General features: G+C 38.0%; 2 protein-coding genes across 3 annotated transcripts in view; one reads left to right on the top strand and one right to left on the bottom strand.

The window, feature by feature from the left end:
* Window positions 1–20718, top strand: part of TESK2 (testis associated actin remodelling kinase 2) — a 78938-nt gene extending 58220 nt beyond the window's left edge. Inside the window, exons 6-11 of the mRNA XM_081325680.1 lie at window positions 980–1062; window positions 1642–1717; window positions 2380–2463; window positions 5571–5657; window positions 6859–7006; window positions 14636–20718. Coding sequence (XP_081181806.1) covers window positions 980–1062; window positions 1642–1717; window positions 2380–2463; window positions 5571–5657; window positions 6859–7006; window positions 14636–15639 — 1482 coding nt within the window. The 3' untranslated portion in view covers window positions 15640–20718. The remainder of the gene's footprint in view (window positions 1–979; window positions 1063–1641; window positions 1718–2379; window positions 2464–5570; window positions 5658–6858; window positions 7007–14635) is intronic.
* A 1004-nt stretch (window positions 20719–21722) lies between these two features.
* On the bottom strand, window positions 21723–27127 carry TOE1 (target of EGR1, exonuclease). 2 transcript variants are annotated; one of them, XM_081325681.1, is made up of 8 exons: window positions 26821–27127; window positions 26252–26372; window positions 26058–26098; window positions 25474–25570; window positions 24876–25034; window positions 24119–24378; window positions 23078–23252; window positions 21723–22676 (listed from the first exon to the last, which is right to left on the bottom strand). In XM_081325681.1, exons 2-8 carry the CDS (start codon window positions 26360–26362, stop codon window positions 21909–21911), a joined length of 1611 nt encoding a protein of 536 aa, XP_081181807.1. In that variant the 5' UTR covers window positions 26363–26372; window positions 26821–27127; the 3' UTR covers window positions 21723–21908. The 2 variants fall into 2 exon arrangements, with proteins under 2 accessions (XP_081181807.1, XP_081181808.1); XM_081325682.1 differs by having other exon boundaries at window positions 26252–27127.

Below are 27127 nucleotides of genomic sequence, written 5' to 3'. Positions count from 1 at the left end.
ACTGCCTTGAGTTACTTGTAAAAGTAATGAAAGCGGGATACAAATAAATGAAATGTATTTTCCCAACTTCATTGTTTATTCTTTAAATTGTTCATGATAAATATTGATAATATCACAAGATGCCTTCAACCTTTTCTGATATTCATTCTTGCTTACTCCTAACAGATATGTATTTATATGCTATGCACAATATTCAGTACAGTTGGACCAGAAATTATTTAATTGGCGAAAAATAAAGAACAGTACTATACCATGTAGATAGGTCCTCAACCTATGTAAATATTTTGAGATCTGGTTGTAGGCACTTGGTGAAATGTCTGTCACATGAAGGTTGCCTTCACCAAATAGCCATTGTAGAAGGAAAGTTTAAATAGTAGGCTTACTTTTTGAGCCATGATGGCACAGTGCTTAGGCTACTTTTGCTCACTGCTGGCTGCCAGGAGTTTGGCAGTTCAGCTGTCACCAGCCCAAGGTTGACTCAGCCTTCCATCCTTCTAAGGTCAGTAAAAGGACCCAAATTGTTGGGGGCAATATGCTGACACTGTAAACTGCTTAGAGAGGATTGTAAAGCACTGTGAAGCGGTATATAAGTCTAAGTGCTGTTGCTATTGCTATTACTTTTTACTGCCTCCTCAAGGCCACTTGTTTTCAATCCTTGGCTTACCATTGTTGTATTTACAAACAAAGCACTAGCTACTCCCATTCACCATTTTTATTTTTTTAAGTCTATCCATGGGTCCTATGTGGAACTGTTCATCAAAAGTTGAGGACAGCACTTAGCTTTGCAGCATGTCATTTTTAAAATTCTGTTAGTTGTTAAATAATCTTTTCAACATTTAAAAGGCAGAATGGGCTAAGAGGTTGGCAGATACTGGTATGTTCATAGGCGGTAGAATCAAAATCAAATTGTTTATTGCAGCGATATTATAGCGGTACTATGCCTACTTAATATTCATTATTGTTTCTTTGCTTTTATTAGAACTGTTTAATAAAGAATGATGAGAATGGATATTCTGCTATAGTGGGTGATTTTGGGTTGGCAGAGAAAATTCCTGATTATAGGTAAGCATTATTTCTCAGTAAACACCAATTAGAGTTTAATAATATTATGATGTTAAGCTAAACAATTGTGAATCACTGATCATTGCCTTCTAAGATTCAGCATTTGACTAAAAAGTCTTTTGGATTATTTACTGAACTGCTTACTTTTTAGCTTTTGAATATAATCATTCTCTATACAGTATGCATGAACAGCAGATTTGTGATAGGTAACTGATGCAGGTACTAAATGTATTTAAGAGCTATTTTTTAGTTTTAACAGTTTTTTTTTAAAAAAAACCTTTAAGATATCCATTTAGATTTGATTGCCATGTATGTATAAATGATTTGCACACATAGGTAGGTATAACTTTGCTTAAACGTTTCACTGTGGCACGTAAATATTTTCTTCTTTCAATAGACTTTGTAATATACTTCCTGGTAGAATACCTTTCAGGATTGTGAAATATGTGAAATAATGACAACATTGTCCTATATGCTTTGCTTGGAATGGAATGGTAGTCATTCCCTGGCTGAACTGAAAGGGGTTGTATAATATATGAGAAAACACTTCTAATAATTACCTTTCTAAATTTGTTGAAGTGAGAAGTTGCCAGTGGTAGGTTCTCCTTACTGGATGGCACCTGAAGTGCTGAGAGATGAGCCATATAATGAAAAGGTAAAATAAAATAAAATGTTGCCCTGGAATGTTTAAGCAAGCAATGTTTACTTGTATCTAGCCTGTTTTCTTTTACATAAGATATATTTTCTATTTTTCTTCCTAGCTAGAGTACCTCATGAAAATGCTGTTGTCTCTGATAAATTTGATATACTATGGGGCAATTGTTTGCTTTCTATATTGAGAATCTAAAATTTTAGATTTTACTTTTAGCTAACTTTGGGAACAGTATTATAGGTCCTTATCCATCTTTTGTGAAATAGTGTTTTTAAATCATGTAAATCAAAGTTACATGACTTATCAAGGGACAATGCCATCTTTTCCCTTAATTTATAATTTTGTTAATAACAATATTCTTTCTTCCAATAAGCTGTAGCTTTAAAAAAAAATCCGGTAAATATTTTTCAAGTTTTATAGCTCCCTCTAATGATAAAGAAACAGTACTGCAGTCTTTTTCTTAGCTGGTGGAATTTTGGGTGACATCAGAAGTTTAGAAATGGTGCAGCAGGTAATATAAGCTTTTGCAATGTGTTAGGCACCCATTTTGCATGCATTATGTGATAGGAATACTCTTATACTACAGGGGGGGGGTAACCAGCGATGGAAGAGAAGAGAAAGAGTATACCTGCAAAATAAATCTGGGATTATATTTTCTTTTTTAGGCAGATGTGTTCTCATATGGGATCATCCTTTGTGAGATTATTGCAAGGATCCAGGCAGACCCAGACTATCTCCCACGAACAGAGGTGAGCAAGGTTCACTGATAAGGATTATCAAGGGGGGAAAAACTAGTTACATGGGTCATTAATTTCCATAGAGTTGCCAAATGGGCTATAAAAGTTGCAATAAAACATTAATCCTTTGTTACATTTATATGCCAAGCATGGCACAGAATGCTGTTCCCTCTCTCTCCTCCCTTCCTCATTTAAAGTACATAATTATCCTTGCATAATATTGGACTGAATATTGTATTAATCAGCCACTTTTCAAGAGATTAACTGTCGTAATACCAAAGACGTTTCTATGGCTCCTTCATTCATGAGAAGAGGGCAATCTGATCAGGACATTTTCTTCTTTTGATTAGATTTCACCCGCATCTTTTTGCCTTTTCACAGATCATGATGAAAGGGTGGCTATTTTGTTTATACTATATCATCACTTATTTGCTTTACATCGACACTGTTTTTAAAGTACGTGCATTAGGAATCTTGACAAATGTTAAAGCGAAAAAAACTCTACCTCAGTGAGAGAACACTACTATTGTGCTTGAAAATTCCAAGCCCAGTAAAAAGAATTAGATAGCAGTTGATGGATTGTTGTCGAAGGAAGACCAGGAGGCAGCAGGCACAGTTAACGATTTATTTTGGACTCGGGACCCGGGCGAGGCACCGCCGGGATTCCCTCTTATTTATACACAAAACTTTGCAACAAAAAACCAATCAGCTGGCGGTGTTCTCCCGCCATGCGGCGGCAGCCAATCAGGCGAGATCAGCTGTGGCAGCCGCGGCTGTCAACGAGCTGTTGCTGTAGCCAGCTGGCAGCTTTGACAGCTCCGGATGTTCTGCGCATGCGCGGCTCAGGCAACTTTGACAGCTGTCAGTGAACTGTGCCTGCGCGGCAGTTTGACAGCTGTCAAAGTCAGCCGCTTGCTGCGCCGGCGGGGTGGTGAGAGGCGGCAGCCCTTTTGACAGCTGTCAACGGGCTGCCGTGTCTTCCTCACGAACGTGTGAGGAGAATGAACCCGTGTTTCCCTCACGAACGTGTGAGGTGAATAATTAGTTTAACAGCCGATATATAACAGTTGACGTAACAGGTCTGTTTTTTTTATTAAAGAGTTTTACAAAAACAAGATTTTACAATATATCCCCAAATCCCCCCCACCCCAAACCCGCCCACTTCCCCTCCCCCACTTCCCAGAGCTAAATACAGGATTATAGTTATAATAATCATATTCTAAATAAAAATTATGCATAATATACCATTAACCAAATTCATAATGTGCTTTAACTCCCCTTTAACATAACTACATACAAAGTACCAATAACAATATCCCACTAAAATCTACTCATAAGCTAAATGGAACTTTTTAGTCCCATATTTATTCTGAATATAATCTATCCATCTCCTCCAAACTGAAATATATCTTTCCTGTGAATGATCTTTCAAGTAAGCAGAACTCTTAGACATTTCTGCAAGATTCGAAACTTTAAACACCCATTCTTCTATAGTAGGCAAACTATCCTTCTTCCAATATTGTCCCACCAGTAACCGTGCTGCTGTTATCATATTCAACATCAAGTTAACAGGTCTGTTTTAATACTTTTTGAGAGCTGCTTCCAAAACAAATGGACAAGATTGGCTAATGTAGAGCCCATTTCTGTGAAATATTATGTAGGTGAAATACGGAGATAGTCTTAAGAATCATCTTTAAGAAAACTAGCAATGTTATAAGTAGTCCGCACTAAACTTATTACAAAACTACTGTCATAAGGGGTTTATGTTGTCATTGCATCACAAAGTGACTGTGCAGATTGTTTCTACATTGTAATATGATATTGGCCAAGTACTAGGTACTGTATAGTAGTGCTTTCTTTTGTAAATGCATTTCATGCTAGACTTCTTGGTGGCTAAGTTTCTTGGTCTGGACACATTTATAAATTTCTCTATGTATCTCCTCTTTCACAGTTCTAAATGTTAGACTCTATTGGAGGAGTTAACTTGGACTATGGGATTGAAACTATTATCTCTTAGAATACTTTCTCCAAATGTATTTTTAAAATGCTGAATTGGTGCTGTGTTTCCAACATTCAAAGAGCTGAGTGTTCTGCATAGACAGAAAGGCAAAGATTTACGGTATTTCTCTGTACTAGTTTCAGTTTCAGAACTGACTCCCGAATAAATGCCGTAGCACTCTGGGTTGCTTTTTCTCTTTTCCTTCCGTTCAGCATGGTGCATCTATCTGAGCTATGTGCAGGCTGAAGATGTTTCAGTACATGCTGTAGAAATAATCTAATGGTCTGCAAGCAAACTAATATACTTGTGGATGTTTTAGAATCATGAAATGTAGTATTCAATCGGTCCTTGGAATTTTGCTGGTTAACATGTAGATTGGGTTAGGGAAGAAGGACAGGCTGCTCCATTGTTGAGCCACACAACATGATCCTTGAAGCAGCTGCCATTTTCCTAGCAGCTGCATTGAATTCTGGCTGCTCAGAAACTGGCAGCTGCTTCTGGGATCGAGCTGCAGGTTTCTCAGTGTTTCTTAGCAATTCTGTGCCATGTGGACTTCAACTCCCAGAATTCCTCATCCAGTGTTGCTCCTTTGCTTGAATTCTGGGAGTTGAAGTCCACACATATCTTAGAGTTGCAAGGTTGAGAAATGATGATAATAGACAGTTGGCAATCAGAAACTGGCAGCTGCTTCTGGGATCGAGCTGCAGGTTTCTCAGTGTTTCTTAGCAATTCTGTCCCATGTGGACTTCAACTCCCAGAATTCCTCATCCAGTGTTGCTCCTTTGCTTGAATTCTGGGAGTTGAAGTCCACACATATCTTAGAGTTGCAAGGTTGAGAAATGCTGATAATAGACAGTCGGCAATCAAGCCGAGCAGTGAGAAGGATGGAACAATATTATATTGGATTCAGAAAGCATTGTTAGGCCAATGAAGGAGGAGAAAATAACATCAGCATCTCTTTGTCCAATCCACAGAAGTACTGACCCAGAGCTCAGGAGGAGAATGAAGTTCTCTATCTTTTGTGTTTTATCTTTTAACCCTGGTAATTTCCCCACTGCTTTCTTTAATACGCGTTTGTTTTATTTAGTTATTAACAGAGCATTTTTCTTCTTTCATGTAGAATTTTGGACTGGATTATGATGCCTTTCAGCACATGGTGGGGGATTGTCCTCCCGACTTTCTCCAGTTAGCCTTCAATTGCTGCAACGTCAGTATCCTCAAAAAAAATTATAATCCCAGCTTATGTTAAATTTAAAAATACAATGCTGAATGAATTGGGAGATTTTGTAGCTCAGAAATTATGAAGTGTTTTGAAGGGAAAATATGAATGATTTGTATGAATTTGTTTATAACATTTGTTACTTATGTGTAGATTTGGTATAAAAATGAGCAAAATATAAAGTAAGGATATAAAAAGCTGTCACTATACTTCTTTCCTATATTATATTAGACAAGGTTTTATGAAAATGAAGCATCCAGTAAATTTTCTTTTATAGAGTGTTTCTATATGTGCATGTGCACAAAATGTTAATGATAAAACATTTTTATATTGGTAGAATACAGATAGTCCACAACTCATAACCATAATGGAGTTTGCCCGTTATGGTGAGAAGTTGTGACAGCTGTTGAGTGAAGCACCCACATGTCTGCCTCAGTTACAAACCCCCCATCCCTGCTCTTCTCAACGTGGTCATTAAATGAACATACGAGTCGTTAAGTGGAGCATGGGTTGCCTCTGAGGCTAGTGCAGGCCCTTCCCTTGGCCTCCCAAGGCATCTTCCACCCCCCCAGGTACCCGTTGCTTTGCTTCCCACCCCTCAGGTCCCTGTAGGCCCCCACCAGCCCCACACCCTCGTCTTCACACCATGTCACCCATCACACACTTATCTTTCGAAATGCTCTAGAGCTCATTTTAGGAAAGCAAAGCAAGCCACTCAGTTGCTGGGTCATGCAGCGTGATTCCGGATGGAACTGCCAATTTCTGAGCAGCCAGAATTCAATGCAGCTGCTAGGAAAATGGAAGCTGCTTCAGGGATCATGTTGCATAGCCCAACAACAACAGAGTGGGCTGTCCTTCTTCCCTAACCCAAGCTTCAGAGCTCCGGAGAGCTTTGAAATAAAAGTAGCAAGGGTTGAAGCAAGGTGAGAAGGAAGGTGTAGGATCCCATGTGGTGGAAAGCAGGGGGCGTTCTGATAACAGATATTTCATCATTCAGTCATAAAGGCAAAAGACCTTTGGGGGGCGCTGCAGCAGCTGTAACTTAGGGACTAGATTGTAAGTAGCTTTTTGGGGGGTGGTCAGCTTCAAATTGTTGCTAAGCAATTGTTCATAAGTTGAGGACTAACTGACATACAAGCATAGATTTTGTGTTATGTGTTTAATTTAGCATTTATTCTTATCTTCATAGATGGACCCAAAGTTACGCCCTTCATTTACTGATATTGTCAAAACACTGGAGGAAATTCTGAGCAATTTGAAAATAGAAGAAGATGAAAGAGAAAGGAAGCTACTAAATCTGGATATTACAGATCGAAAACCCATCTCTGTTTCCAAAGGTAGGATCAAGCAATATGGTCATAAAACTGCCCAGCTTGCCAAGCAAACATTAAATATTTTATTTTAATGAATTGTGTTTTTATTTATAAGTAGGAACCATTGTATTTATAATGTTCTAACAAAGTCTAACTAAATATAATCGTATATTGAATAAGAGTTAATTTACTTGTAAAAGTAAACGTTTAATTGGAAATACAATTTGATGTTCACAGTATATCCAATCAATTCACTTTCTGTCTTCCTTGAAGAATCAGATTTAGTCCACAGACATATTTGTTGGACACATAGTTTCTTAAGTCACTCTGATAGGTTGGAGTTTAATTTTGATGTTGTTGTTCATGTTAACTTGAGGGAGATACATAAACAACATTAGTCTAGACTACCTGCATTGTGAACCATGGTAGGCAACCTAGGGCAACCATAGAAAAAGTTGGCTTTCTAGTCTTTCCTCCACAGACTTTATAATGAAAGGCAAGAATCTACAACATTCCTTCCAACCTCAAATGTGTAGGCAGATTTGGAGAAGATGGCCCAAATCAATTTTCTAAATAGACAGACTCAGAGTTTACTGGCATTTTCTTATGAAAGAGAGGCTTTCCACTTCAGAAGCAGTCTCAGGACTTTTCTCTCTCTCTTCCCCCCCCCCACCCCCGAAAAATTGTCAACTCTCACATTAGGGTTAATGGGAATCATGAAAAAGGGACTCAGCTGGCGTGCGTGGTATGAAATTGTTGTAATCACAGGTGTCCCAGTTTATCATCATAGCCCCAACAGTGGAAGAACAGCCCCTGAAATCTTGAACATTTTTTTTAACAAAAATGATGAGAAAAGTTAGCAACACCATTCCTCTCTGATCTTTTCTCTCCTAATCTGCTGCCAGTAGATTAGGAATATCACATGTTGTTGTTGTTAGTTGCGAAGTCGTGTCCGACCCATCGCGACCCTATGGACAACGTTCCTCCAGGCCTTCCTGTCCTCCACCATCCTCCGGAGTCCATTCAAGCTCACGCCTACTGCTTCAGTGACTCCATCCAGCCACCTCATTCTCTGTCGTCCCCTTCTTCTATTGCCCTCAATCTTTCCCAGCATTAGGCTCTTCTCCAGTGAGTCCTTCCTTCTCATTAGATGGCCAAAGTATTTGAGTTTTAGCTTCAGGATCTGGCCTTCTAAAGAGCAGTCAGGGTTGATCTCCTCTAGGACTGACCGGTTTGATCGCCTTGCAGTCCAAGGGACTCGCAGGAGTCTTCTCCAGCACCAGAGTTCAAAGGCTTCAATTCTTTGTCGTTCAGCCTTTCTTATGGTCCAGCTTTCACTGCCATACACTGCAACTGGGAAGACCATAGCCTTGACTATACGCACTTTTGTTGACAGGGTGATGTCTCTGCTTTTTAGTGTGCTGTCTAGATTTGCCATGGCTTTCCTCCCCAGGAGCAAGCGTCTTTTAATTTCTTGGCTACAGTCCCCATCTGCAGTGATCTTGGAGCCCAGGAAAATAAAATCTGTCACTACCTCCATTTCTTCCCCATCTATTTGCCAGGAATTGAGAGGGCCAGATGCCATGATCTTGGTTTTCTTAATGTTTAGTTTCAACCCAAGTTTTGCACTCTCCTTCTTCACTCGCAACAAGAGGCTCTTTAGTTCCTCTTCACTTTCTGCCATTAGAGTGGTGTCATCTGCATATCTTAGATTGTTGATGTTTCTTCCGGCAATCTTAATTCCAACTTTTGATTCATCTAGCCCTGCCTTTCTCATGATGTGCTCTGCATATAAATTAAATAGGCAAGGCGACAGTATACAGCCTTGCCGGACTCCTTTCCCAATTTTGAACCAATCAGTGGTTCCGTGTCCAGTTCTCACTGTTGCTTCTTGGCCCGCATATAGGTTTCTCAAGAGACAAATAAGATGGTCTGGTATGCCCATCTCTTTAAGGACTTGCCACAGTTTGTTATGATCCACACAATCAAAGGCTTTAGCATAGTCAATGAAGCAGAAGTAGATGTTTTTCTGGAACTCTCTAGCTTTCTCCATGATCCAGCGTATGTTAGCAATTTGATCCCTAGTTCCTCTGCCTCTTCGAAATCCTGCCTGTACTTCTGGTAGTTCTCGATCCACATACTGCTGGAGTCTAGCTTGTAGAATTTTAAGCATAACTTTACTAGCATGAGAAATGAGTGCAATGGTGCGATAGTTTGAACATTCTTTGGCACTGCCTTTCTTTGGAATTGGAATGTAAACTGATCTTTTCCAATCCTGTGGCCACTGTTGAGTTTTCCAAATTTGCTGGCAAATTGAGTGTAGCACTTTTACTGCATCGTCTTTTAAGATTTTGAATAGCTCAGCTGGAATACTGTCACCTCCACTAGCTTTGTTGTTGCTCAGCTTTTCTAAGGCCCACTTCACTTCACATTCTAGGATGTCTGGCTCGAGGTCAGTGACCACCTCATTGTGATTGTCAGGGATGTTAAGCTCATTCCTGTATAGTTCTTCTGTGTAATTTTGCCACCTCTTCTTAATCTCTTCTGCCTCTGTTAGGTCCCTGCCATTTTGGTCCTTTATCATGCCCATTTTTGCATGAAACGTTCCCTTCATCTCTCCAATTTTCTTGAAAAGATCTCTGGTCCTCCCTATTCTATTGTTTTCTTCTATTTCTTTGCATTGTTCATTTAAGAAGGCATTCTTATCTCTTCTAGCTATTCTTTGGAATTCTGCATTTAATTGGGCATATCTTTCTTTTTCTCCCTTGCCTTTCGCTTCCCTCCTTTCCTCAGCTATTTGCAAAGCTTCCTCAGACAGCCATTTTGCTTTCTTGCATTTCTTTTTCTTTGGGATGGTTTTGGTTGCTACCTGTTGTACAATGTTGCGAACCTCTGTCCATAGTTCTTCAGGCACTCTGTCTATCAGATCTAATTCCTTAAATCTATTTGTCACCTCTACTGTATATTGAACAGGGATATGATTTAATTCATACCTGACTGGCCTAGCACTTTTCCCTACTTTCTTTAATTTAAGCCTAAACTTTGCAACAAGAAGCTCATGGTCTGAGCCACAGTCAGCTCCTGGTCTTGTTTTTACTGACTGTATAGAGCTTCTCCATCTTTGGCTGCAGACCATATAGTCAATCTGATTTCTGTGTTGACCGTCTGGTGATGTCCAAGTGTAAAGCCGTCTCTTGGGTTGTTGGAAAAGAGTGTTTGCTATGACCATCGTATTCTCTTGACAAAATTCTATCAGCCTGTGCCCTGCTTCATTTTGTACTCCAAGGCCAAACTTGCCTGTTATTCCGGTTATCTTTTGGCTTCCTACTTTAGCATTCCAATCCCCCATGACGATAAGGACATCATTTTTTGGTGTTAGTTCTATAAGGTGCTGTAGGGCTTCATAGAACCGGTCAATTTCATCCTCTTCAGCACCGGTGGTTGGGGCATAGACTTGGACTACTGTGATATTGAATGGTTTGCCTTGGATTCGAACTGAGATCATTCTGTCATTTTGAGGATTGTATCCCAGTATTGCTTTTCCTATTTTTTTATTGACTATGAAGGCTACTCCATTTCTTCTGAGGGATTCTTGCCCGCAGTAGTATACCTGATGGTCATCTGAATTAAATTCACCCATTCCTGTCCATTTTAGTTCGCTGATACCTAAGATGTCGATGTTTAGTCTTGTCATCTCTTGTTTGACCACGTCCAGCTTTCCTTGATTCATGGATCTTACATTCCAGGTTCCTATGGAGAAAAAATCTTTACAGCATCGGACTTTCCTTTCACCACCAGACATATCCACAGCTGAGCGTCCTTTCGGCTTTGGCCCAGTCGCTTCATTCTTTCTGGCGCTACTAGTACTAGCCCTCTGCTCTTCCCCAGTAGCATATTGGACGCCTTCCGACCTGAGGGGCTCATCTTCCAGCGTCATATCGTTTTGCCTTTTGGTACTGTCCATAGGGTTTTCATGGCAAAGATACTGGAGTGGGTTGCCATTTCCTTCTCCAGTGGATCACGTTTTGTCAGAACTCTCTGCTATGACCTTTCCGTCTTGGGTGGCCCTGCACGGCATAGCTCATAGCTTCATTGAATTACGCAAGCCCCTTCGCCACGACAAAGCAGTAATCCATGAAGTAATCCATAGATTTTAACAAATAGAATTGCCCTGCATGTAGTATAAGGAAGTCTTGTAGTAAACACAATAAAATGGTTGTACTAACTAGAGCGGGGGTGTCCAACTCGCAACATTATGTGATGTGTCGCAAAGTATCGCGACATTTTTTCCCATTGCCGGCAATGGGGTGGGCATGGCTTCACCATGATGCATCCGGCCCATGGGCCGGCGTTTTGACACCCCTGTATTAGGGGCTTGGTGTGTTAATCAGATTACAAAGGAAAAGTGTAAAATCACTTTGCAATGTTGGTGATTAGTGGTTAGCATCTCGACTGAAGTATCCATGCTTTATTAATGTTTTTAGTGACAGAATGGTGTAGAAGACAACTCTGTCACTTGGTATAATTACCTTGTTTTTCCAAAGAACTCTTTTGTAGACTTAAATCTTTGATAATGGTCATTTTTATTTTGTCTTGTAAAGACTAGATGCTTTGACACCCAAATTCTAACTCTATGGCTAAGAAAAATATGTCAGGACCCACCTCAATCCACATCTTAGGAAATAAGAACTCTTGGATGCAAGTTTAGTCCAAAAGGAAAATGTTTACTAGGATGGAATCGATTGTGGCAATACAAGACGGAATCTAACAAAGTTACATTTCAATCCTATATAAAGCATTCCCATTTCAGCCCCTCCCCTCATCCATTTGGTCAGATGTCAGGCCCTTCCATGGGAAAGGGAACTCTCCTTGGTTTTATGGTTATTGCTTCCTTTTTTGTTCAAATGTTCCCTGTTGTTTGAAGATGCCTAAAGTCTATCCTCTCCCCCCCCCTTCGGAGAGATGGCAGAATCCCCAGAATAAGCACATTGTTCTACCTATACATTTATGAAATGTGATATAAATGGATTCTGACAGTAATTATTATTACTTTTATTATTACTACTGCAGCTTTTTATGTTCTGATCATTGCTTATGATGTATAATTTTAGAAAATGTTCAAGGATTTTTGTGTCTTATGAGTCCTTGGTATAAACTTTTCTTGGAGTTTAGTCCAAATTAAGTGCTTTTCTTCATGGCTTGGGATATCTTATTTTGAATCACCATAAGTCTTGTGACATATTTATTATCAGCTTGAATTGTAGCAACTTTGAAAAATAGAAAAGAAAAAAAGATGGAGGCTGAATTAAAATTTGGTCAATCCAAAAGCCAACTGGTTGACACATTCTCTTAACCCAACCCACCTCACAGAGTTGTTATTGTGAAGAAAATAGGAGGAGAAAGGAGTATTATGTTTGTTCACGGCTTTGCGTTAACTTATAATGTAATAAAGGCGAGATTAAAACAAAACTCTAAATTATGGCTTTTTGGGGGGTAGGGCTGTTTTACTGCTATGACCACAGTATAAAGATTTAAGACATTTTTTTTTCATTTAGATGGGAAATTTAAATTAGTTATGTTAGAATTCCGTAGCTGAGCCAGTTTAAATCTTGAATTTGCCACTCATTTCATTCTTAAGGACCAGATATATAAATTGTACTCCACAAGCATGTGTCTTCTGTGATCCCAAGAGAAGATTGGGACAATGGTTGGACCTCCTTTTATTGGAAGGCTTTTTGGAGTTTAAGGAGCAAAACATGGCCCTTAATTTTGTATATTGAGCAAAATAGATGCTTAAGCATCCATCTCATTCCTTAGAATTTCTCCCAAAAGCAAGTCCATATTTATGAATGCAGCTTTCAATATGCCTTGGAAAGCTTGGCATAGTTTTCAGGCCAAAAGATGTATTTACATTTTTTTAACAGAAACCCATATGAAACGGCTCTTAAATATGAGGAAATCCATGAAGACCCTGGATTTTTTACAACAGATTTTTAATACCAGATACTTAATTTTAGCAGTGGTAACATAATACAAATGAAACATATAAACATTAAATTAAAATGATCTTTGGAGTGCTACTGGAAACAATCTGGTGATGGGATGTTGCTGAAAGTACTGTGACTATAAATGTTGGTGTTTTTGGAAGACTTTTGGAAACATCTAGGGGGCAAATTACCATTCCCATTGTTTCATTTCCCTGATTCAGTAGTCCTCATTTAGCAACCACAATTGGGATTTGCAACTTCGTCGTTAAACAAAGTGAAACCGTGACTATGTTTATGATCTTACTTTAGCTTTCCTTTAACTTTACAGACCCGTGAAGATTATAAACACAAGGATTGATCATAAAGTTAGGTTTTCATCTCCATTGCAACTAAATGGTTACTATATGAGATAGTTGCTAAATGAGGACTATCTGTCCCACAAAAACTGCTGATTTTGGCTTCCAGAGGGAAGAATGGAATAGGAGCAGGGCTTTTTTTGTGTGTGTGTCATAGAACGCTCAGAATGGAGTTCCGACACCTTTTTTTGGATGGAACCTTGTAGGGTAGGCAAGGCGGGTTGTATGACGTGTGAGTTCCAGCACCTTTTTCTTTTACAAAAAAAGCACTGAATAGGAGTGTGAGGTTTCCAGGAGGTAAAATGGTACTATTCCCACTCTTAAATTATCCAAATCAGAATGTTCCAAAATTTTGATGGCATGATCTTGAGATCCTATAGGCCAGACGTGTCAAACTCGCGATGTCACATGACATCGCACAACGTATCAGAGCCTTTTCGCCATTGCCGGCAATGGGATGGGCGCGTCTTCCAGATGGTGCGTCCAGCCTGCGCTCCAGCAGTTTGACACCCCTGCTGTAGGCTATACGCTGGTTATCCATTCTTGTTTTAAAGTATCAGGGTGCTTTGTGTTATGCTTAGGAAAATGTAAACATAAACTCAAATATCTTAAAAGGAGAGGATTTTTTTGTAATGTAGCTAAACACTTTCCATCTGACCTTAATATTTATAGCTGCTTTGTTTAGTGACTTTTTATTTAAATGTATTTAACAGATTTTTTCCCCAAGCTCAAGTGCTGTGTATCCTAGTTTCTACATTGGACAATGTGCTGTTTCAAGGCTGATGTGGAAAAATAACCACTTCCACAGGGAAGTATTATTGTTTGCCTGCCCTTTTCACAGCATAAGGGTGTCTTTTGCTCCAGGGAAACCTCACTTCTGGAAACTATTGTCATTAATAGCATGGAATGTGGTATAGTTAATTAAAAGGGGAGTGTCCTCTTTAACTTTCACTCTTGGGAAGACTTTTAGGGTATACAAACAATCGGAAGAATATATTTTTGTCATATTAGCTATTTCTAAATATGTCTATGCATTTGAAGGATAGAAGACTTGTAGAAGAGTGTAAAGACAAAATATAACAATACGTAATGGATTGCATTCTCTGTCTACAGAAATGGCTTCTACAAAATTTATTTGAGATTGAAAAAAAGTAGAGCTTTATGAGAATTTGTAAACTTCCTAAGGGTGTATGGTTGTGGAGGATATGAGAACAGCAAGTATATATTGATTATCTCTCCCTGTGAGTGTATATGAGTCTAGCTTTGTCACTGATGTAATGTGTGGATTTAAATCTGATTTTATTTTTTAGGATTGCTAGAGAGGGGACAAGGTATCAAAAGGCTGAGCTCATTGGATGACAAGATTCCACCTAAATCACCCCGGCCACGGCGCAACATCTGGCTATCACGCAGTCAGTCAGACATCTTCTCTCGGAAACCTTCCCACAAGATAAATGTTCAGGATCCATATTATACACCAAGCAAAGGGGGAAGTCGAAAAGTCAACCCCTTCAATTCTAGGGAAGACTTGAAAGGGGGGAAGATAAAATTTTTTGACTTGCCTAGCAAATCCGTGATATCTCTTGTATTTGACCTGCACTCTCCAGAAGCCACGGGATGTCTAAATATGAGCCAGCCACTATTCAAGCACACCTATGCCTGTGATTGGCAAGACTCTTCTTTCCTTCCTGTGAGGAGAAGCAGATCACTTCCATTTTCTCTTGAATTTGTTCATAAAGATTATAGTACATTTGGAGATCTCTCTTCAACAATCAGTAGCTGTGATCCCACGCAGCTAGGGGCTGAGGTGCGCCAGAGGCTACTATGCAGTAGTAAGTATGGTGTATCTGAGATCCCTCCTTTTCAGGTTAAACAATGCAGGCAGGACTCTCATCCTCTGCTTCTGCAAGAGGAGGAAATGGATTGTTCTGATGAACTGGAGCCTCTAAACAAAAATGGGTATTCTGTAAAATGTTCAGCTGAAGAGCCAGAACTTGGGAAGCCTGAGGGACAAGTGCTGCAAAACACTTCTGGCCAAGTGGCTAATATCTTAGACTACCCAGAAAATCCATTCCCAGAAATGTTCATGAGCTGTACCACCTCTGAAGAAATGGAGGTGGAAGATGAAACTCAAAGGAATATTCCTTCCACCAAATTGGAATCTTCTAAACGGTTGCTCAGTATTAATCCTTCCTCAGAGCAAGGCAGAGACTCCACCTTCCTTGAAGTGGTGGACAGTGACACTTCAAATGTTTCTCTGCTGCCTTCAGACACACCAGCATCAATAAGTGGACAGCCAAAATGTGACATTTAAAAACCAGCCATTGGATGATTGAGATGGTACACTCCTAACTATGGTTTTAACTTCCTGTGTCAAATGTCTCTGAAACAGTATAGAAATGTAACCAGTCCATTTGAAAATTCTAAAACGTATTATGAGAGATCGTATGCATGCAAGGATGTGTGAAAAGAGTTCTCAGCATACCTCAGGAAGAAACTAATACAGGAATAAGGGTTGCTGTTGAATGCCTGATTCATGCGGGGTCACAGTTATATATAGAGAGTGAGATTATGGACATCTCTCCATATTTCTATTTGTGTTATTCATACTGTTTACGTTCTGTTAAATTTTTTTTAAAACTTAGTGTCTCCTTGAACCTTCAAAATCTTTGTCTCATTAGCAGTAAAAATGCTGAGCAGCAATAGATATTTATGTGGAAAATATTTAAAATAACAAGTAGCCTGAGTCAGGGGCAAACTGTCCTGGACTAGTCTTACTTACCCTGGCCAACCTTCAAAGTATGAAGTTTAAATCCCAGTATTCTGAACAATGTCCATTGTTGGAATATTCTGGGAATAGAAGTTTATACTTGAGGTTGCTTAAGGTTAAGGACAGTTGATTTAGATATTACTGGACTACAACCACAACTGTTCTGGCCATTAACAAGGGCTGATGAGTTGCAGTCCATTATTATTACAGGTTGCCCCAAAACATATACAAGACTTTTTGTTATGGGAATTTCAGGTTCAAAATCAGTTACTCTGGAAGTAGTTCAACATATCAAACCATTTCTACCATACTCAAAAAAACCTTGGTCCATGATTGGAAGAAATCATTTTTGAATTGATTCATTTCTACAATATCCTATTTTGGATCAACCAAAGTAGAATGTTTTGCAATGATACTTCCCCACTCTTGCTATAAATGAACAGGAAGAATATGACTCCAAATTCTATAAAAATTATTAAATGAGTTGAGATTTGGCTACAATAGCTTCCTTAACTTTTCCAGTCCAGTTGCAAACAGTGGAGGCACTGAGCACATTCCTATTTCAGGCATTCCTTGTTAAATTATTAGTTGCTTGTCCAGGTTTTATTTGCTGGTAAGGAAATTTTCCATCAGCCATTTTACTGAAGGAACAGCAAAGTTCCTTTTTTGAATAAATTGTTCATGAAACAAAATGAGATGAATATTTTTATCTCTTCAGTAACCTCATTCCCTTTATTGTAGAAGCATGAAACACATGACCATCAAATGTTTGGCATGGAAGAACTCTCGTCAACATCTTTTAAAAATCCAGTTTTGCATGCATATCTTCAATTAGTCTATGTGCTTCACTCAAATTTAAACATGGTCCATGTGTACAATTTATATAAATTCTGTAGATAAGTTGCTTGAAATTTCTCAAATGGAAAGTGAATTTTAAAGTGTAGCTACAGAACTAGCACATCCAGACCAGCATTACATGCTCAGAACTTAATAGGAGTTAATATAGATTATATAAAAAGGATTAAACTCCCAGATCTTGCCTCTAGCTAGAATACACTTGAAATTAGTTCTGGTGAACATAGATTTCCTCATGTTCATTCCTCAAAACTGAACTATAGAAAGGGCAAATCCTCACAAAATATGAAGCAATAAAAGCAGGGTCACAAATATTGAGCAGACCAGTTTTGCAAGCTATGTTTGTTTATAGAAGTTGATGACGGCCTCAAGCTGGAGAACAAAATTGTCTTCTCAACTATTCATTTGAAAATTTCTAAAGTAGCACCATATTCTAGTTCAGTTGTTTCCTCTTTCAGAATTAGTGATAAAGAATCCCAGTGGTTATTATCAGGCTGCTTTATTTAAACAGTTAAAAAGTATAACCACTTAAACAGGTGGCGCGATTTTGAATTTGGTAGCATTTTCCTCCACCCCATCCAAAGCAAAACAATTGAATGTAACTTATGCTCAGCTCTGGAAAGCACCAAGCATGCAATGTGTCTCAGAGGCCATTTCACTTCCAGAAAGTATTCCACTCCTTCACCCAAATTAGTTTATTATTAGTTTATAATTCTTGTAGCTTTTCAATATCTCACTTTTACTGCTTTTGAAGGCTAGATGTGACAAATTACTTCCATTCTGGTCACATTCCCCCCTCCCCTTTGTATTTTCCTGGTTTTTTTATAGACTCTAAGAAGTGGTACCCTCTCTTGTTAGGGGATAATGGATTCCTACTGCAGTTGCTCTGCCTTCTTGGTAGAGTGTTAGTGATAACCTAGGTCCTTGATGCAAAAGTAAGTCTTTCTAGACTGCCATTTAATAAAAGTTGGCTTCATAGGAGCTTTAGAAAGCAAACTACAGTTATTGGATGGTTAAACAGAAAAGTAACCTGTCCTTTTATACAACATGTAAACACTATTATCACATCCTTTGGGTACACCAGGGGTCTTCAACCTTGGCAACTTGTAAGACTTGTGGACCAACTCCCAGCAAAGCTGGCTGAGGAATTCTGGGAGTTGAAGTCCACAAGTCATAAAAGGGCCAAGCTTGAAAACCCCTGGGGTACACCATGGAAAGCCAGCATTGAGGAGCAGCTATGGGCCATCATCTGTACTCTACAGAATGTGGCCAAATGAGTGCATAATTTGTACAAACACAACAATGCTAGATGGTTTTGCTTTTCAGCATGTTTGATTTGCATATTGCTTTTTGACAAGCCACCTGAAAACACTTGTAAGATCTTCAGTCGATTTTTAATTCATTAATTTTGTCTAAATTACATTTAATAAGCATATCAGAGGATATTCATGTGGTCAACTGATGAAAGACTGTGAATACATGTAATGTAACAAATTGATGCCTGAGTAGAAAAAAAAGTGTACTATGGATTCTTGGTTGCTGGATCTTGTCCAAGAACACTGGTATTTCTTGCCAGTTTAACTAGACACGTGAATAATTCCTCTTTGCACTTAATGCTGCTGTTTATACTGCATGTCACTACATTTCTATGCAAAAATAACCTTTGAGGTAGCCAAATATTTGATTTAAGGTTTATAGATCTTTATAAGATCTATTTTCATATTTATGAAGGAATTTTATGTCTTAATATTTGCCGTCTGTAAATAGCTAAATTTTGTCATTAAAGCTTAGGAAAAAAATTTATAGCATGTGTATAATTTAATACTGCCAGGAAAAGGATTTTTGAAAAAGCAGTTTTCTAATACTTTAGATATTTATGAATGTTTAAGAAAACAAATCTTGATTTGTATGTGTTGATTCTTATTGTCTGATCCCGCCCCCCTAGAATTACATAAGCAGTATGTTTCACTGGGACTAAAAAAAATAACCAAAGATAAATGTAGTTTAAAATATCTGCAAATTTTATTAGTTTTTGTAAACCATTCCCCAGTTCACTGTCAGAAGAAAAACAAATATGTTTTTGTGGTTGAGAAGACAAAACGTGTGACGCAAAGAAGCAATATAAAATGGCTCTAAACAATTTCTGGGAAACACCCATTCTGATTTAATATTCACACATTCCAGTATTTTGTTATGCAAGTGATAACAGTCAGATTCCAGGAGAGTCTTTGTCTCATTCCAGAAGAAATTACTTATTGTGCTTTCACTTTTTCAGATTTTCAATTTTGTATTCACCAAAAATTAATGCTGATGGTAGATTATCCTAACATTTCTTTCTAGACAAGACACGTCACATTTCATGGTGTGTAAGCTGCAGTTACCTTATATTAAAAAGATAGTAACTGGAGCCAATGTCTTCTTGTCTTGTTGGTAAGTTAAATGCTTTCATATAACAAGTAACGGGACAGTTGTCCTGTTGAGGCATTTGCATTTGTGCTACAGATCAGTGCTCTATTAATTTGGTTATTTCTATTTTCTAAGTAATCTATGTATCCATCTTGAAGTTTTCAAGTTAACTGCATTAATGAAGGACAGAATTACCAATCAACTTTCACTAAATGATTCAAGGTTCTTTTTGAGCAAAAATTTCTCCCTGCTCTTTAAGTTATTTATCTTACTTAACAACTGCCCATCTCCTTCACAGAGGGATTCTGGGCAGTGTACAATAAAACCTACTCACCATTTTTAATCTGCCACCTCATTTCTATACCTCCTTAAAGGAAAACAGAGTAAAACAGTCTAAATGCTTTCATTTTTCTTATACCAAAAACAGCTCTTGACTTCACATTTAACAGTTATCCTTCAAATATCAAATACATTTGGAATATAGATGGATACAAAATTATAGTTTTATTCAATTCCTGTGAACGTATAAATAATAAAATTTGTAAGTATTAACATTTATATAAAATTTGTGTGCTATTGCTGCATCACTTTACATTGATTTCAAATTTTGTCATTTTGCTGTCCATTCCCACATGTTGATAACATCTGGCTAGAGCTATTCAGTTAGCTTGAGCTTTCGTTTCTCTAACTTGGTATTAATGATAAGCTTTAGCTACTTCATTGCTTTCCCCAGCAACAGTTTTTAATAAGTTGAACATTATTGACCCCAATAAAGCTGTCATCAGTGCTTTCCAGCAGTGTATCTGGAACAGATAAGACTAATAAAAGAATCATTATTTAGCTTCCAAGAGATCTCATTACTGTTTTGTTGTGTGTAACTGGAATACATAACTTCACGATCTGTATTACAAAAAGACTTGCAACAATAAATTAACAGCTAAAAAGCCTCCAGTCTGTCAAATATTTTAATACAAAAAGCTAAACATTATTTAATAAGTGAAACACCAATATTTTATTTCAACAAAGATTGGTGATGGAACAGAAGAAAGATATCCCTTTGAATAATTACACTAGAATGGGACTGGGAGCCTATGACCTTCCAGATGTTGATTTGTAACTCTATCCTGCATTACTGTTTTTTTCTCAACAGAAAGCTTAATTTGCATTTGGAAAATAAGGCTGCAATAGAACTGTAAAAAAAAAATCAAGCATTTTGGCTTTAATTCCTTATCTTTTCCGTATTTTTTGTTGTCCTATCTTAAGGATTTAAAATAACTAAAAACAAAACAGTATAATGTAAAACACATGTAAGAACAGTTTAGAGGGCGTGATTTCAAAAGGATATCCAGAAACGGGAGACAACCAGCTGTTTGCTAATGACAAACTGTAATACAAGAAAATCAGATATCACCTTATGTTATGGTAGGTTAGATTGAATTAGATTTCTGAAGCCTTGAGAGCTTTGTAGTTGATTTAGATGGCTGCGGTCTCCTTTTTGGGCTGCTATAAAAATAGATGAATTTATATTTGATATACTGTATTTGCATTCCTATTCCCCAAAACAAAAGCCTCACAAAATTTCAGAAACTTTGATTAGAAATTTGTGATACAGAGTTGGGGCTTAAATATTCAAATGTAATAAAGAACAAGTTAAGCAAGAACAGAAATAAACTCAAGTGTCAAACTGGCAGCCCACAGGCTGGATGTGTCATGTGCAGGCCACGCCCACTTCAGCTCCGCAAAGGCAAAAAACGTGATGTCACATGATGCGATTGAGTTTGACACCTGTGTAATAACTGTTCTCAAGTATTCACTTGAATGCACAAGTGCTTAAAAAGGTAGGTAATGCACTTCTTACCTATTCTGGTCAGGCTCTACAAGCTGGGATGTCTGAAAAGGAACTAATGCTGTTTTAAGCATCTGCTTAAAAACAAGTACTAGTCTATAAATCTGAAAGTCTACTAAAGTAGGCATCTAGACTGCATGGAGAGCTGTAATGACTTCAGCTCATCTGCTGAAGACACAGAAGTTAGAGAACAGGGATACAGCTAACTACCTGATCTTATAAACATTAAGATGGAGGATGGTGCAAGGTGATCCATGTAAAAAATGTTTTTCCACAATCCCCTGGTACAAAGAAAACATTTCTCTGAATGTTTAAGCAGATGATTCTTTGGGAAAGTTTACAAGGCTGCTTTGAAAATTGATGCCATCTGTCTTCTCATACATGTACAGCACTGCCATTCCTCAAGAGGCATTGTGTATGAATACATAAACAAATGGGAAACACTTTTTAAAGTGGTGTACAAGCCTTATAAAAGAAAGCGCTTGCTTAAGTGTCTGAAAAAAATGCTTCATCTGCAATATAAAGGATCTATCCCCAATGGGAAAATTTAATACATAATTTTACAAACGTTTAAAAATAAATCCATATTCAGGCTGCTGCACATATTCTATCATGTCTTGTTAATGTCTCTATAGTAGCTCTGGTTTGAGGAAACAATTGATAATAATAGCATTATCTGTGATCCTGAGCGATACGGTGTTTGCTTCTAACTACTGTCCCATGCCAATTTCATCTTTTGGTTGTGGGCTTTGGAAGATTTAGAAAACAAACTTTTCACAATCTGAAGAGGCACAGACTTTCCACTAAGGTACAATTTGTTATGGCAATCTGGTAACCAAGGCCCATCATTTGAGTCTCTCTGTTTATCATTCTTGAGCATCTGGACATATGCTATTATGTAACCTGTCATGAAGGCATCAAAGCCAGCCCGGTGAATACTCCCTCGTGAACAGTTAGATGGTGCTACGTTATCTGTGACAGGCAAAGTCACGGGCGAATCACTCTGTAACTGGGCTTTTGGCTCTGCTCCTTCACTTCCTATTTCCTTTTCCTGCTGGAAGTCTTTGAATGGTGAAGAAACGACATTCTCATTGTCTATGGCAATGGCAACATTGCCATCAACACTGGCATCAACTGCACTGTGGGAAACTAGTTCTTGTTCCACATCCATTGAAGTCTCCCCATTACCAGATGCTCTTTCTGCATCCGCACTATCTACAATAGGAACAATCAAGTTAATAGGGCAGGACTGTTTGGAAGGGGAACCTTTTTCCTTATTCCAAGCTAATTTTACATCATCCATGGGGCTGCTCAGTTCAACTTCTTTCGTCGACTCTGCTAAGTTCTTCCGCCGTTTCCATTTCTGTTTTCTTGTCTTCCGCTTCCCCTCTTTCTGATTCTCATCTTCATTAATTATTAGATCAATGTTGTGAGATTGTGTACATTTCAGCCCATCTGGGCACCAGCCATAAGCCTGTGAAGGAGAATGAGAACTATTAGGATAGATTTTAAAAAATCTGAAAATTTTGCATCGACTGGAATCCAGTCGATCTTTCCTAGAAAACAACACTATGCATAACCATTGATTCTAAACCTCCTCACTTGGATCCCCCAAGGTAGCTCTTTCCTAAATGAAGCAAAAAACTCCAGTTTTGTTCTTTCTTTTAAAATAACCCATTTAATTAAAAAATATCTGGTTTCCCTGTAGCATATTTTAATGGCCAGAAAAGCTGATCTAGCAAGACAGACTTCTTTTATTGTCTTCATAGTCTGTATCTATCAACATCTGAGGCACTAAAAGAGTTATTTCCAATTTGGTTTTATAGAGATTTTTAAGATCCTAATATGCAGATGAAAGAGCCAATAATACTTAACCGAAAATGGCTGACAGATGGCAATTTTGTTAGCGCTGTCAGTTTGAGCCAGGCTGACATTAGGCAGAGAGCAGAACCGATATTCAACATAGGCATCCATGCTGGCAGGATAGTTGCAGAATTCTATGGTGAGATATGGTTTCTTAGAGTCTTTCAACCTGAAGTTTTCTCGTTTGCTGAAAATCAAGCGCAGTATTATAATAGCAAATGTATGGGGATAATCAGTGATTTTTCAGGATTTTTCTTTTACAAAATCACACAAAAGATTTAGAAAACATGGAAAAAGAGGTATGATGGGGAAAAATTAAATTCAAAACAAACACCGAATTGTCACTGAGCTGAAATTTAATACAGAAGTGCTGTTGGGTAACTCTATAATTTGTCTACTGATAGAGTTATACAAATGCTACCGCCAGTTAACTGTCACTAGCATTTTTCCTGATATCTACCTTGCTGAGCCTTGCCTCTAGTTACTTAACCAAAAGAAAAAACCCTACCATTCCTATTCCACTCTAACATGTTATGCAATGTCTCCTTCTCTATTTTTTGGACCACATGGAGAACACAGAATGCAGATTGGCATGCATTTCATGCCACACTTCAGCGTTATTCTGAATCAGTATAGTCACCAGCGCGCAGAGTGAAAAAATACTTTAAAATTCATTTCAGAACAGTAATAAAGCCAGCGATAATCATAAATAATGGCTAGCTAGTGAATCAACCAAAATTTATGTAAGTTATTCTGATGTTTTCCCTCCCACATTTTCACAAAAGAAGGAAAAGAGTTTTTTAAAAATGTCAAAAGCACTGCTTTGGAACTACATTCAATTTAAATATTTGCCCCAACATATACATAAAGAGAATGATCTATAAGCAGCTTAAAAACTGCCTCCTGACTAATCGGTATAAAGATAGTTATCTTCTTACCCTACTTGGTCATGTGAATATTGAAATCTTTTTATATATAAACAAGAAACTGAAGAGGAGCAATACAACTCCAATATCTGCAGGGTGTTTACAGCATATGTTAAATGATACATACCACTTCTTATAGGCATACTCTAGGTAAGACGCTACAAAACGTGCCTCGAATTCTGAGGCATATTTGGTGTCATAGATGCCAGCTGGGAACATCTCAGAAAGGTCAGCAGTGAAAGTGCCCAGATTGTCAGGTAAGTGGGCATAGAAGCACTGGTAGAGGAAAACTAAATCAATTAGGCCATTGTGCAGAATGATAGGTTTTCTTGCTCGAATTATTTCCAGGAAAAAAGTACGAATTGACTGGCTCTGATTTTCATTTCCCTGTGAGTAAACAAAATGGAAACAATGTTATTTAGGCATCCCACTAAGTCCTCTTCTGACAGTCCTTTAGATATGGAGGGGCAAATGGGGTGCCAAAAGTTATCTCCTCTAGACCTATTATCTAAAGAAAATACAATCTAATCTAAAGTATTGTATAGGCAATAAAGTTTTGCTTACCATTTGTTAGCTACCAACTAAATGACTGAATGTAGAACTACATCATCTAAATAATGGCCTTATCAGTAAGGTCTCCAATCTCACAGAAAAATGCTACTACTGGTAACTTTACTTTCAATAGCTGAGAGTAATATGAGACCTTTTTATCAAAAAGCTTCGACCTGGGTTGGTTTCTAAACCTGATGTTGACAATAAACTTTCACCAAGTTATGGAACAAAATATTCTGTGAAATCTACTAGGTAAGAAATCCAAACCCATTTCCCAATTTCTTTCTTATATTTCCATCAGATTTAGTCCTTAAATTAAGGAATCCTTGTACCTTATCATTGCCCCTGTGATATGGAATGCCCTGAGAATACTGCTTGTTGAAGTCAAAGCCATGTTGCACCAGAAATTGGACTGACTGTGGTTCAATTATATAATCATCCATACACAGCAAGGTCAAGTTGTAGATCTGGGAAAGATATGTGTCCTCTGTCTGCAAAATAAAAGCCAATCCAATGAAACAATTACTATTGTTGGGAATATGATATGTCTCATACATACATTCAGATATGTGTATATGGCATGTACACATTTATTGTGCAGAGAAAATCTCCAGCATTGATTTCAGCTACAGTAAGCAATCTTAACTGAGATAGCTGAACACAAAATAAAATGTCTGTTAGATTTCTAGCACTGTTTGTGTCTACTCTTTCTTTTTTTTGGATAATTGTTTTAAATTTGGGTTTTCTCTCTTTTCTGTGAATACAATAATACCCCAGAAATTCAAAAGTTTTATAAACTAATGCTAGTAACACCAGACATCATCTTTAGATTAAGTTTCTAAGGTTTGCATTCAATATTCATCATAGGTAGGATTCTCTTGTCCTCACAGAAATATCAACAGAGGGCTAGACACAAGATGAGCACCATACCTTGTCAGGAAGGTGTTTAAAACAAGCAACTCCAAGAGACAAAATAGAGCGTGTTTTAGCAGCATTGCAAACCGCTTTATATCGTTCTTCAATGCACCTGTGATAAACATTAGACAATTTAATAAAAAGCAAAGAAAGAAAATTTAATCTGCAGAGTGCATGATAACCCCTGTCTAGATGGACCAATAATCTGATCATTATAAAGTAGCTGCCAATACTCGGTATGATTTCTGATCTGACGACAGAATCTTGTCATTGACCTAACTACATCCCCTAACTTTAAACATGACAAAGATCCTCCCCAATTCCAAGAGTATTAGACACGTGCAGTGATGCCTATACCTGTAGTTAACACAGTCTTTTTTTTTCAGAAGGGACAACTGCTTAAATAATCCTAATCAAATCATCAATTCCATCTAAAGCTTATACTTATTGAATGCTTCTATCTAAAAATCTGACAAGTATATTTAGTAAGTATTGTGAATAAAATATTTGGCTCAACATTAAGAAATTGATCATTCAGAATTTGATATCACGTTGACCATAGGACTTCAGAAGAGAAAGAGTGGCAGCACAGTACTTACTGATTCAGCAAACTCTTCCTTGTTCCAAGCCCACTAAGTTCCTATGGATAAAGATAACACTTTCAATCTTCGATCGAAGATGCAACTACATAAAATAATTAGAGATAAATTTTACCTAACTCTCAGGAGTCTGAGTGCAATTTCCCTTTTCTCTTGTTCCAAAGTTAAAACCAATAAAGAGTAATTCTACTCACTGTGTCAACAGCAATAAAGCTAGAAGTTTTGATAGCCAAGAGCATGGATGGCCAGAGCTCCTTGAAATTGTCTTCCTGGACATCAATGACGGGCACCCTTAAAGAGGCCATTATAATACAGCTGTTGGGAACAAGTCACATATGATCTGTTATTTTAATAATCCAGTTATTAACTTTGTTTTGGGGAAACCATGGTGAAAAAGTAAAATAAGCCAAAGGTTGCCAACTAGTCAATTTAAAGAACTGATGCATTTTCTCCACCTACGCCATCTCTTCCATCAAAGCTCAAAAAATATAGGTGACATGCCTCAGTTGCAAGAATCCAGACAACCTGCAGAAGATAGCAGAGACACAGGAAACTATTTGCTGCCATCTACTGGTCCTCCGGATTTGTGCAGTGTAGAAATGGTAGCTCTAACAAAAAGAATCATATTGCAATGGCTAATGTTTAAAGGGGAGCAGGCTTTGCGTTTGGCAGAGCTATTTTCTCTGCGTTCCTGGGTACCAAACCGCCTGGGGAAAACTATAAAGGAGATAAAAATCCAAACAAACAGAATCCAGCAACTCACATTCAACTGTAGCAATCCCTGGAAGTTTTCAGATTTTCTATTACCCTTAAAAGCTTAGTAGAATTCGTCTCCCGCTGATACCCCCATAAACTTCCGGCGCATTACGAACTCAAGGGTCCTTCCCCTGCTGATGGCGTACAGATCTAGCTGCCTATTTAAGTGCCTTTCGTTGGATACTAGCGCAGTTATGTAAGATTATCTAAACAGGAGTCTCATTCAAATTAATATAATTCGCAGAAAAATGAATGTAGTATTCCAGCTTTCCTAGCCCAGACGCTTTAAAAGTTTTTGGCATGCTATCCAAAAA

The sequence above is a fragment of the Vipera berus genome (assembly GCF_964194415.1).
Source record: "Vipera berus genome assembly, chromosome: 3".
Classification (NCBI taxonomy): domain Eukaryota; kingdom Metazoa; phylum Chordata; class Lepidosauria; order Squamata; family Viperidae; genus Vipera; species Vipera berus.
This window is presented reverse-complemented; position numbering and strand designations above follow the sequence as displayed.

Excerpts from the sequence above, each read along its gene's own strand:
- TOE1 (XM_081325682.1), bottom strand. The coding sequence starts at position 26,362 with ATGGCCTCTTTAAGGGTGCCCGTCATTGATGTCCAGGAAGACAATTTC. Across the intron at positions 25,571-26,057 it reads AGGAAGAGTTTGCTGAATCA|GTGCATTGAAGAACGATATA; the intron begins GTAAGTACTGTG and ends TGTTTATCACAG. Across the intron at positions 23,253-24,118 it reads GAGTATGCCTATAAGAAGTG|CAAACGAGAAAACTTCAGGT; the intron begins GTATGTATCATT and ends CTTGATTTTCAG.